The sequence below is a fragment of the Physella acuta genome, unplaced genomic scaffold, assembly GCF_028476545.2.
Source record: "Physella acuta isolate Inbredline_101_S28 unplaced genomic scaffold, ASM2847654v3 ptg000208l, whole genome shotgun sequence".
NCBI classification, from domain to species: Eukaryota; Metazoa; Mollusca; class Gastropoda; family Physidae; genus Physella; species Physella acuta.
Window position 1 is genome coordinate 945,610 of NW_026731727.1, and position 13,733 is coordinate 959,342.

A 13,733-nucleotide genomic window follows, 5' to 3' on the forward strand; every position below is an offset into this window, starting at 1 on the left:
AAAACCTCAAAAACATTAGCCTACTCAGGCTTAACATAGTTAGGGCCTAATTATTCATAATTTTTATATAAAGGCTTATTAGGCCTAATAATTTTATTTTGGCCACTTGCTTTTATTGTGATATTCAAAAGATAATGGGTGAATCATATTTCAACTTGAAAGCAAAACCTCAAAACAAAAGGCTATTAAAAAGCAAATTTCATTTAGCAAGTTTGGATTTATGAGGACAACAAATTAAAGTGTTGGGTCCAATCTGCCTTCTAGACCATCATGTCTGCAGAAGCCGAGGAGAAAAAAGATGATACAAGTGTCAGGGTGGCCATGAGGTGAGTACTTAAAGTTTGTTCATTTCATGATACTTTTTTAAAAAGTCTAGACCCTAGTCTATATAACTAAATTATTGGACCTAACCCTGACTATTAAGTACATTTGGGTATAGCCTACTAATCAGTTTATATTTAATTATTTATCCTTGTGGTATTTTTAAAAATTTGCTTTTTTCAAAGGTATACAATGCCTTTTTCTAGTGAGAAATGCTTTAAAAAAAATGTCAGAGAGTGATTTATCATTGTAAAGTACATAAGAAAACAGTTGAGAGTTTGTCAACTTTTCCTTTAGTCGCGCAGTGGTATCTTAAGATAAGAGATGTTTTTTCCAGAACATTGCTAGTATATGAATTATAACATATTATTACTAGTATCCCAAAAAATTTCTTCATTGTGATTAATTGAAATGCCATTAAATCTTTTCCAACTCTCAAAATGCCACTCCAGTTGTTTTTTGTGTGCATGTTTTGTTAATAAGAATGACAAATAGTGTTTAAGTTGAATAATATAATAAAAGATAAAACAAAGAAGTAAACATTAAACTAGTTTTATAAAGTGTGTTTACTTTGAACATCAGCCGACTTGAGTTTACAGAAAATGCTAGTGGTGCAGGCAAGTGTAGGGGGAGGAGAGAGCAGAGGTGCTTAACTTCATTGACCTACTCATTGTTGATGCTAAACTATATCGGCAGTGGCGTAGCCAGGATCGCCTCAAGGGGGGGGGGTTCCAATTTTTACCCGGGGACAAACTTTCCGATTTGCACCCCCCTCAAACTTTCCGATTTGCACCCCCCCTCAAACTTTCGATTTGCACCCCCCCTCATACTTTTTCTATATACCGAGGGGTCTATGGGGGGTCATACCCCCCTAACCCCCCCCCCCTCTGCCTAGGCCACTGTATATCGGCCTTTTGTTACTATATAATGTTTTGCTACTTTATGTTAATTTTCGTCTCTGCTTTTCTTTGTGCTGACCTTTGCTTTTTAGTGCCACGCTTTCCTCACTTCCCACTCACCTGTCGAAGAAAGTTTTTTTCTCCGTCCTTTAAGAAAGTTTGGAAATGAGTTAGGCATGTGTCATTAAATAGCTCAGATGCACAGAAAGTTTAAACTTTTTTCAGGGTGTTTCTTTTCCACGGACTTATCTAATATTTTGCTTGTATGTCAATGCAAATTTTAGCCGGCTCAACAGCTTGTATCTAAAAAAAATCTCGTATGTCGATGCTTTTGTATGTCGAGGTACCACTCTACTTCCCTAATTATACTGTTGGATTATATTAAAATAACTAGAAAAAATATTCAATTTACATAAAAAATTTATACTGTAACCTATGTCCATCCGCTATCCCTGTCCCACCAAGAATAAAAATGTCTGAAAGAAACTTGATTATACTGCCGGTGATTGCCACTTATTACAATACTGCCGGTGAGGGCCACTTGTTACTATATACTGCCGGACGAAGGCCACTTGTTACTATACTGCCGGGTGAAGGCCACTTATTACAATACTGCCGGGTGAAGGCCACTTGTTACTATACTGCCGGGTGAAGGCCACTTGTTACTATACTGCCGGATGAAGGCCACTTGTTACTATACTGCCGGATGAAGGCCACTTATTACAATACTGCCGGGTGAAGGCCACTTGTTACTATACTGCCGGACGAAGGCCACTTGTTACTATACTGCCGGATGAAGGCCACTTATTACTATACTGCCGGATGAAGGCCACTTATTACAATACTGCCGGTGAAGGCCACTTATTACAATACTGCCGGTGAGGGCCACTTGTTACTATACTGCCGGATGAAGGCCACTTATTACAATACTGCCGGTGAAGGCCACTTATTACAATACTGCCGGTGAGGGCCACTTGTTACTATACTGCCGGATGAAGGCCACTTATTACTATACTGCCGGATGAAGGCCACTTATTACAATACTGCCGGTGAAGGCCACTTATTACTATACTGCCGGATGAAGGCCACTTATTACTATACTGCCGGTGAGGGCCACTTGTTACTATACTGCCGGATGAAGGCCACTTATTACAATACTGCCGGTGAGGGCCACTTGTTACAATACTGCCGGGTGAAGGCCACTTGTTACTATACTGCCGGGTGAAGGCCACTTGTTACTATACTGCCGGGTGAAGGCCACTTATTACAATACTGCCGGGTGAAGGCCACTTGTTACTATACTGCCGGGTGAAGGCCACTTGTTACTATACTGCCGGATGAAGGCCACTTGTTACTATACTGCCGGGTGAAGGCCACTTGTTACTATACTGCCGGGTGAAGGCCACTTATTACAATACTGCCGGGGAAGGCCACTTGTTACTATACTGCCGGATGAAGGCCACTTGTTACTATACTGCCGGGTGAAGGCCACTTGTTACTATACTGCCGGATGAAGGCCACTTGTTACTATACTGCCGGGTGAAGGCCACTTGTTACTATACTGCCGGGTGAAGGCCACTTATTCCATTTAGTCGTCGACTATATTAACTCAGCATAGTGTATGGCACTTTTTAAAACAGTTCTCATGGGTAGTTGGTAGCGCTCCCGGTTAAAGGACCGCCTCTGCACCGAAGGACGTAGGGTTTGACTGTTAATAATTCTAGTGGAACCCCAAACCCCATGCAGGATGCTGGATCAGCAGACCCCAGGAACTAAGCTAACCCTAGCCCACCTGCACTCTACTACCGCACGGCGCCGTCCGTTCAATATGTGAATGGCAGAAACCTTCGCTGGGAGTTCCCTCAAAAACCTATATAAAAACATGAATCAATCAATCGTCCCTTATCACGGGGGGGCAGAGGCGATGGGGTAACAGTTTATTTTTCTCATTTTTTTTTCTGTCTTCTGCTGCTTGAAGTAATTCTACAACAGACAGCCCAGTCCGTGCATTGATGTCCTCCATCCTATGTCGTCTTCACCTTCCTCGCATTCTCTCTCCTGTGCCCTGCATTGTTGGCTTGTCTCAGATATCCATCTGAGATTTGTTGCTTTGACGCTACTTTGCAGGTTCTCGAAGGGATTAATCACAATGATGGTCCTTTCTCAAATATCTTCATTTGCTATCTAGTATTTGTATGAGATCCTTAGGAATCTGTGTAAACATACAAGTCATAGCGTCAGTATTCCTCTATGTGGGTTTGCGATGAGGGTCTATGCCTTGTATCCATAAAGGAATACAGACAAAAATAAGTTTTTATTGGTCGCACAATGTTCACTTTTAATTAGCTCAAGCTCAATGCTACGGTCGTGTGGGCAGTTCTTGCATTAACTTTATTATATATATATATATATATATATATATATATATATATATATATATATATATATATATATATATATATATATATATATATATATATATATATATATATATATATATATATATGTGTGTGTGTGCGTGTGTGTGTGTGTGTGCGAGCGTGTCTTATGTTAATTTATAGACACTAACCCCATTTTATTTAAAAGTAATAAAGTTTTAAAGTTGGTTGGATCATGTCACCGTGTGTAATTACTACAAAATGAACGTGTAACTTACAGTTACAACAAATCTGTCGACTGTGTTGGTCTGTCCTGTTAGTAAAAAAATTAGTTCATTTGAACAGTCAACAACAAACGATGACCAAAGCAAGAATCCTTATATTTTAACACAGTTGTTTAAAACGTTAAGCATTCATACAATTTATGTGGTATTTTTCTGTGTGAGAAAATTTCTCTGCATATTTTTCGCATATTTTTCTCTGCGCATTTGTCTGTGTACGCCAGCCCTGTTGACTCCCCTGATTTTTCTGTAGCCAGTCCTACAAGAACGGCGAGGTAGACCCAAACAAAAGACAGTCGAAGCATAGACACCAATAGAAGTTATAAATGCATGTCTGTTGGTGGACTGTCTACAGTTCTTTTCACGTATTGAATAATATGTTTTAGTAAACGGGCGTTTTCACGCGGCTTCACTCAGAGAAATACATATGGCGGCTGTACTTTTATTTAGCTACACGTCGTCTTCTTATAGAGCTCAACCTAGTCATTTGAAACAAATGCGTCTGTCAAAATAAAATCGTGGATGTTTCCTACTCTAATCCAACCTAGGATTTATACCACGATACAGTACTCAGACAGTCTACAAATGCGTCTGTCAAAATAAAATCGTGGATGTTTCCTACTCTAATCCAACCTAGGATTTATACCACGATACAGTACTCAGAGGTCTACACGGCATTACACAGCTGAATGTTCTTTGACTTGCTAAGGATAAAGCTTGAGTTTTTCAATTAGTTTTGAAGTAGAATTGTAGCCGCCCACCTGACACGACCAGTTGGTGTCCAATCAGACAGCAATGTAATCATATCGATTGTACATGGCCTCCCTGCGATACACCTTTACTGTTTGACCTGTGTTCGCGATTGTTCAACGGCAGCCTCTGGTAATAAGACATCATGTTGGAATACTTGTGTTCAGCCTGAAACCTTTTTAGTCGGATCGGGTTTGATTCAATAGAACAGTTCTTTACACTGCCTTCACTAGCCACACATGTATTACATGCAGAAAACATGAACAGTTCGACTCATGTATTACATGCAGAAAACATGAACAGATCGACTCATGTATTACATGCAGAAAACATGAACAGTTCGACTCATGTATTACATGCAGAAAACAGGAACAGATCTACTCAAGTAGAACATGAAGAAAACAGGAACAGTTCGACTCATGTATTACATGCAGAAAACATGAACAGTTCGACTCATGTATTACATGCAGAAAACATGAACAGATCGACTCATGTATTACATGCAGAAAACAGGAACATATCGACTCATGTATTACATGCAGAAAACAGGAACAGATCTACTCAAGTAGAACATGAAGAAAACATGAACAGTTCGACTCATGTATTACATGCAGAAAACAGGAACAGATCGACTTAGTTACTCATGTATTACATGCAGAAAACAGGAACAGTTCGACTCATGTATTACATGCAGAAAACATGAACAGATCGACTTAGTTACTCATGTATTACATGCAGAAAACAGGAACAGTTCGACTCATGTATTACATGCAGAAAACATGAACAGATCGACTTAGTTACTCATGTATTACATGCAGAAAACAGGAACAGATCGACTTAGTTACTCATGTATTACATGCAGAAAACAGGAACAGTTCGACTCATGTATTACATGCAGAAAACATGAACAGATCGACTTAGTTACTCATGTATTACATGCAGAAAACAGGAACAGATCGACTTAGTTACTCATGTATTACATGCAGAAAACAGGAACAGATCGACTCATGTATTACATGCAGAAAACATGAACAGTTCGACTCATGTATTACATGCAGAAAACATGAACAGTTCGACTCATGTATTACATGCAGAAAACATGAACAGATCGACTTAGTTACTCATGTATTACATGCAGAAAACATGAACAGTTCGACTCATGTATTACATGCAGAAAACATGAACAGTTCGACTCATGTATTACATGCAGAAAACAGGAACAGATCGACTCATGTATTACATGCAGAAAACATGAACAGTTCGACTCATGTATTACATGCAGAAAACATGAACAGTTCGACTCATGTATTACATGCAGAAAACATGAACAGTTCGACTCATGTATTACATGCAGAAAACATGAACAGATCGACTTAGTTACTCATGTATTACATGCAGAAAACATGAACAGTTCGACTCATGTATTACATGCAGAAAACATGAACAGTTCGACTCATGTATTACATGCAGAAAACAGGAACAGATCGACTCATGTATTACATGCAGAAAACATGAACAGTTCGACTCATGTATTACATGCAGAAAACATGAACAGTTCGACTCATGTATTACATGCAGAAAACATGAACAGTTCGACTCATGTATTACATGCAGAAAACAGGAACAGATCGACTCATGTATTACATGCAGAAAACATGAACAGTTCGACTCATGTATTACATGCAGAAAACATGAACAGTTCGACTCATGTATTACATGCAGAAAACAGGAACAGATCGACTCATGTATTACATGCAGAAAACATGAACAGATCGACTTAGTTACTCATGTATTACATGCAGAAAACATGAACAGTTCGACTCATGTATTACATGCAGAAAACAGGAACAGATCGACTCATGTATTACATGCAGAAAACAGGAACAGATCGACTTAGTTACTCATGAATAAAACAAGGACATACCGACTCGTGTATTGCGTGCAGAATATTGTTTGGTTACCTAAAAAAAATATGAATAGAAAAACGACATGGAACACCAACAAGAATGTGAAGCATGGACACACCCTTGTGGGCTTGTTATTGATCGTTTCATTTGTTGCTCGCAACACAATGATGACCAAGGCTATTGATCCATCCTACGTACGCTAATTATTATTATTATAATTTTCAAAATGGATAGCATGAATCTTGTCCCAAAAGTGTGTTAGTTCATTCAGTGTAAAAAGAGTCGATTGTTTGGCTCCAACGACGATCTAATGAAATCAGTTCTTTCTACCGGTACTGGACAGATGGTACCAACATCCTTCCATTTCATCCACTGATATTCTGGTTTGATACATAGCTTGTTTCAAACACATTTTATGCCGTTGTTTCAAACATTTCATGCCGTTGTTTCAAACATTTCATGCCGTTGTTTCAAACAAACATTTCATGCCGTTGTTTCAAACATTTTATGCCGTTGTTTCAAACATTTCATGCCGTTGTTTCAAACACATTTTATGCCGTTGTTTCAAACATTTCATGCCGTTGTTTCAAACATTTCATGCCGTTGTTTCAAACAAACATTTCATGCCGTTGTTTCAAACATTTCATGTCGTTGTTTCAAACATTTCATGTCGTTGTTTCAAACATTTCATGCCGTTGTTTCAAACATTTCATGCCGTTGTTTCAAACAAACATTTCATGCCGTTGTTTCAAACATTTCATGTCGTTGTTTCAAACATTTCATGCCGTTGTTTCAAACATTTCATGCCGTTGTTTCAAACAAACATTTCATGCCGTTGTTTCAAACATTTCATGCCGTTGTTTCAAACATTTCATGCCGTTGTTTCAAACATTTCATGCCGTTGTTTCAAACATTTCATGCCGTTGTTTCAAACAAACATTTCATGCCGTTGTTTCAAACAAACATTTCATGCCGTTGTTTCAAACATTTTATGCCGTTGTTTCAAACATTTCATGCCGTTGTTTCAAACATTTCATGCCGTTGTTTCAAACAAACATTTCATGCCGTTGTTTCAAACATTTCATGCCGTTGTTTCAAACAAACATTTCATGCCGTTGTTTCAAACATTTCATGCCGTTGTTTCAAACACATTTTATGCCGTTGTTTCAAACATTTCATGCCGTTGTTTCAAACATTTCATGCCGTTGTTTCAAACAAACATTTCATGCCGTTGTTTCAAACATTTCATGCCGTTGTTTCAAACATTTCATGCCGTTGTTTCAAACATTTCATGCCGTTGTTTCAAACATTTCATGCCGTTGTTTCAAACAAACATTTCATGCCGTTGTTTCAAACAAACATTTCATGCCGTTGTTTCAAACATTTTATGCCGTTGTTTCAAACATTTCATGCCGTTGTTTCAAACATTTCATGCCGTTGTTTCAAACAAACATTTCATGCCGTTGTTTCAAACATTTCATGCCGTTGTTTCAAACAAACATTTCATGCCGTTGTTTCAAACATTTCATGCCGTTGTTTCAAACACATTTTATGCCGTTGTTTCAAACACATTTTATGCCGTTGTTTCAAACACATTTTATGCCGTTGTTTCAAACATTTCATGCCGTTGTTTCAAACAAACCCTCATTACTGTTGTTTAAAAAAATCATTACCGTTGTTTAAAAAACAACAACCCATTACTTGACCTACTTGACGGAGACGCAGCATTTATCGATTGCTTTACACGACTTTATCCCAGGGTTACCTCCTCTTATTGTATTGTTGCCTTTGTTAAATGACTTCATCCCAGGGTTACCTCCTCTTATTGTATTGTTGCCTTTGTTAAATGACTTCATCCCAGGGTTACCTCCTCTCATTGTATTGTTGCCTTTGTTACACTACTTCATCCCAGGGTTACCTCCTCATTGTATTGTTGCCTTTGTTACACTACTTCATCCCAGGATTACCTCCTCATTGTATTGTTGCCTTTGTTACACTACTTCATCCCAGGGTTACCTCCTCATTGTATTGTTGCCTTTGTTACACTACTTCATCCCAGGGTTACCTCCTCATTGTATTGTTGCCTTTGTTACACTACTTCATCCCAGGGTTACCTCTTATTGTATTGTTGCCTTTGTTAAATGACTTTATCCCAGGGTTACCTCCTCTCATTGTATTGTTGCCTTTGTTAAATGACTTCATCCCAGGGTTACCTCCTCTCATTGTATTGTTGCCTTTGTTACACCTACTCTGGTGATGTGTATGCCTCTTCAAATCCTTTATGACACCGTCCTAAGATTGCTTGCAAGTAAATAGGTAAGCATTTACTCGCTCCCCAAACAGAAGAACAATGATGTCACACAATCCCCATGCCCCTGTGTTAAACACAACCCACAACTTACATGTTTTGATACAGGCCTATGGGGTTGGCCAATTCATTCTGCTATAGATCTACATTTTGGAGGTATTAATTACGGGCCAATTCATTCTGCTATAGATCTACATGTTGGAGGTATTAATTACGATATTAAGTTAACATTGATCTCCTACAAAAGTTTGAGGAATAAATGGTAAATACATTTTTTTAGACATACACCCTGTAGTATTCGCTGAGAACATTAGTCGAATGTATAGGAAACAGTAGAGATCGTATCTCTAATATTTCACGTGCCTTTACTCCTATATAGCCATTGGGGGACTTAACATCTTTATAAAACACATTCTTGTAAAGCGGCATCAGGTGCTTTTTAAACTGTCGAAACAGATGCGATTATTGTAGCATATTGTAGTATATGTGCATGAATGAAATGAATCAAACGAGATGATGAGAGCCACTAGGAGGATGTTGATTCATAATGGCCGGGCATATTTCTGTCTACCTCTGCACGATGTTACATAATGCGGTACATGGAGAAACAACGAACTATGAAATAGATTGGACAACATTTTGGACTAACCGAGTCAAAAGCTTTTATCGCAGATGCGCCATTTGAATGGTTGCACCATCTAATGAATTACGGCACTATTGATTGATGCGGCAACTGTGTCCCAGCCGTTCTGTAAACACTGCCTATGTAAATATGTGAATCGGGCATCAGCGATGTGTTCATGCCTGTGGAGTAAATGTTGTGCCGTTTAGAATGGTGTAGTCAGTATCACAGGCAGGCAGACAGGCTGTGTGTCACAGACAGACAGGCTTTGTCACAGACAGGCAGGCTTTGTCACAGGCAGACAGGCAGGCTTTGTGTCACAGACAGACAGGCAGGCTTTGTGTCACAGACAGGCAGGCAGGCTTTGTGTCACAGACAGGCAGGCTTTGTGTCAAAGACAGAAAGGCAGGCTTTGTGTCGCAGACAGGCAGGCTTTATGTCACAGGCAGACAGGCAGGCTTTGTCACAGGCAGACAGGCAGGCTTTGTCACAGGCAGAAAGGCAGGCTTTGTGTCACAGACAGGCAGGCTTTGTGTCACAGACAGGCAGGCTTTGTGTCAAAGACAGAAAGGCAGGCTTTGTGTCGCAGACAGGCAGGCTTTATGTCACAGGCAGACAAGCAGGCTTTGTCACAGGCAGACAGGCAGGCTTTGTGTCACAGACAGGCAGGCTTTATGTCACAGGCAGACAGGCAGGCTTTGTGTCACAGACAGACAGGCAGGCTTTGTCACAGGCAGACAGGCAGGCTTTGTCACAGGCAGACAGGCAGGCTTTGTGTCACAGACAGGCAGGCTTTGTGTCACAGACAGGCAGGCTTTATGTCACAGGCAGACAGGCAGGCTTTGTGTCACAGACAGACAGGCAGGCTTTGTCACAGGCAGACAGACAGGCTTTGTCACAGGCAGACAGGCAGGCTTTGTCACAGGCAGACTGTGTGTTAAAGACAGGCAGTCTTTATGTCACAGACAGGCTTTATGACAAAGTCAGATACATCTCACTTTCGCCTTGATTTAAATCTTGTAAAAATGTAATGGATTGACGGTATAAAATACTGACCACTGCTATTTGCACAGCTTATGCCAAGGAACCTAATGTTTGTGTTTGCTGATCATCTAATATATTCTGCTTCGTATTGTTTTCTGTCTTTTTGTTATCACTGCAAATTGTAGATTGTAAAGCAACTATCGCGAGCATTAGAATATTATAAATCCTCCGGCTTGTCCTGAACGCTAGGGTCCTATGCCCAGTGCTGGCACTCTCTTATTGTTAAGGTGCGTAAACAACGTACGTATAACCTCACAGCCTGTCGCTATGTTTAGCTTCTATTTATTTTTATGTGATGTAAGAAGAAAAAAGCACCTTGCCTATTTCCTTTATCGTTAGCCGAAATAGTCACTATCCGCTCTTAACCAAAGTCTACCGATATAAATACAACTTTCCCCAGAATCCGCCCTCAGAACGGACGCGAGAAGATCGACATGTGCCAGATAGTGACCACTGTAACTGACCAGGATAAGCAAGTCATTCTCGGACAGGACAAGGCCTTCACCTTTGATTTTGTTTTTGACACTCACACTCAGCAAGATACAATATACAACACGTGTGTTAGGGAGTTGATTGAAGGGTGAGTAGATACCATATACAACACGTGTGTTAGGGAGTTGATTGAAGGGTGAGTAGTTACCATATACAACACGTGTGTTAGTAAGTTGAAGGGTGAGTAGATACCATATACAACACGTGTGTTAGTAAGTTGAAGGGTGAGTAGATACCATATACAACACGTGTGTTAAGGAGTTGATTGAAGGGTGAGTAGATACCATATACAACACGTGTGTTAGGGAGTTGATTGAAGGGTGAGTAGATACCATATACAACACGTGTGTTAGGGAGTTGATTGAAGGGTGAGTAGATACCATATACAACACGTGTGTTAGGGAGTTGATTGAAGGGTGAGTAGATACCATATACAACACGTGTGTTAGGGAGTTGATTGAAGGGTGAGTAGATACCATATACAACACGTGTGTTAGTAAGTTGAAGGGTGAGTAGATACCATATACAACACGTGTGTTAGGGAGTTGATTGATATAAAAAATGATCAAATTTAAAATGTTTTTGTAATACTGGAAATAGAGAAAAGTACCACTTCCTGAAACCGGAAATAACCCAAAAGGTGATAGAATCTGATACTTGTTTATGATAGCATGAGTATATGATCTAATACCTAACTTTAACGCTACTCAAGTTATTGTGTTCACATACCAGTCACATACAGACAGACAAAATTGTGTTCACATACCAGTCACATACAGACAGACAAAATTGTGTTCACATACCAGTCACATACAGACAGACAAAATTGTGTTCACATACCAGTCACATACAGACAGACAAAATTGTGTTCACATACCAGTCACATACAGACAGACAAAATTGTGTTCACATACCAGTCACATACAGACAACAATTAAAAACAATTCCGTTTAACTAAGTTCTAAAGGGAACTTATCCGATGTCTACTGGCCGCTTGAACATAAGGTAAAAGTGAGAGTAGACCGCGTATTGATAGTTGTAGCATGTACAGCCTATACAAACAACAGTAGAGTTTGGAGCCCTCGTCATGATTCTCGGCTTCTGTACGCGGCTAGACTTTCGATACCCTTTGTGTGTGATGTTAGGGAGTTACATTGTTTGGCTGTCTGACAGTTACATTGTTTTCAGTAGTTAGGCTGTCTATCCATTTTTAAAAAATTCTAGCGATACATCTCTAATATTGGCTCGACTGATCCGCTTTTGACGGCAGATAAGGCTGGACTTTTTTAATTGAGGCAAGTATAAGGTCAAAGGACGGGGCATAAGTTTACGGCGGGCGTTTTATGGGATATACACACACGCACGCACATACTCACATGGGACTAGTTTATACAACGTATTTGATGGTGTAGGCATTATGGGTTATTTGTGAGAAACTAGTTTATACCTACGTAATTGATGGTGTAGGCCTTACGAGTTATTCGTGAGAGGCTTTGTGTCAGCCGATGTTCGTCCACCTTGTACAAGGATGGTCCGAGCAGATAGTCTCGCGGTAAATTCTGGTCTGGTTGCGTCATCGCGTCAACGGTCGCTCTGGTTCTAACTTAGAGCCCTGCTGAATTTTTTTTTTACCTGCAGTGACAACGTGGGGTGTTATACACACACACGCACGCAAACACACACACACACATAACGTTTAAGTGTTGAATAGGTGTAGAATAAGATTTTTAACCCCCCCCCCCTCCATTTACACAGTCCATCTTACGCCACTGATATATAGGTTCCCACCCCACATCTCAGGATAAACTCTGTTGCATGATTCATAATGAGAAACATGTCTTGTTTCAGGTGCTTTGAGGGATATAATGCCACAGTTTTTGCTTATGGCCAGGTAAAATATTCATGCTAGGCACATGCCATAACTATTTAAAGTCAATTCTATTTGAACCTTTTCATTACTCTACTTTAGCTCTGAGTGAAAACTGCATGACACACCTTGCTCTACCTTAGGTCAGGGTGAGCACTGCATGACACACCTTGCTCTACCTTAGGTCAGGGTGCATGACACACCTTGCTCTACCTTAGATCAGGGTGAGCACTGCATGACACACCTTGCTCTACCTTAGGTCAGGGTGCATGACACACCTTGCTCTACCTTAGGTCAGGGTGAGCACTGCATGACACACCTTGCTCTACCTTAGGTCAGGGTGAGCACTGCATGTCACACCTTGCTCTACCTTAGGTCAGGGTGAGCACTGCATGTCACACCTTGCTCTACCTTAGGTCAGGGTGAGCACTGCATGACACACCTTGCTCTACCTTAGGTCAGGGTGAGCACTGCATGACACACCTTGCTCTACCTTAGGTCAGGGTGCATGACACACCTTGCTCTACCTTAGGTCAGGGTGAGCACTGCATGACACACCTTGCTCTACCTTAGGTCAGGGTGCATGACACACCTTGCTCTACCTTAGATCAGGGTGTATGACACACCTTGCTCTACCTTAGGTCAGGGTGAGCACTGCATGACACACCTTGCTCTACCTTAGGTCAGGGTGCATGACACACCTTGCTCTACCTTAGATCAGGGTGAGCACTGCATGCCACACCTTGCTCTACCTTAGATCAGGGTGAGTACTGCATGACACACCTTTTAATGGTCTCAGACTGAGTGAGATCAGTACTAGGTGACAAGTCTATTTGGTTGGCTGCATTATTGATTTTGTACAGC

At 40.4% G+C, this 13,733-nt stretch overlaps 1 protein-coding gene across 1 annotated transcript in view; it reads left to right on the top strand.

Annotated features, from left to right (window-relative positions):
- The window catches only part of LOC131937347 (kinesin-like protein KIF21A), a 52,214-nt gene that overhangs the window by 2,358 nt on the left and 36,123 nt on the right, over positions 1 to 13,733 (top strand). Inside the window, exons 2-4 of the mRNA XM_059294690.1 lie at positions 132 to 326; positions 10,911 to 11,090; positions 12,851 to 12,893. Coding sequence (XP_059150673.1) covers positions 271 to 326; positions 10,911 to 11,090; positions 12,851 to 12,893 — 279 coding nt within the window. The 5' untranslated portion in view covers positions 132 to 270. The remainder of the gene's footprint in view (positions 1 to 131; positions 327 to 10,910; positions 11,091 to 12,850; positions 12,894 to 13,733) is intronic.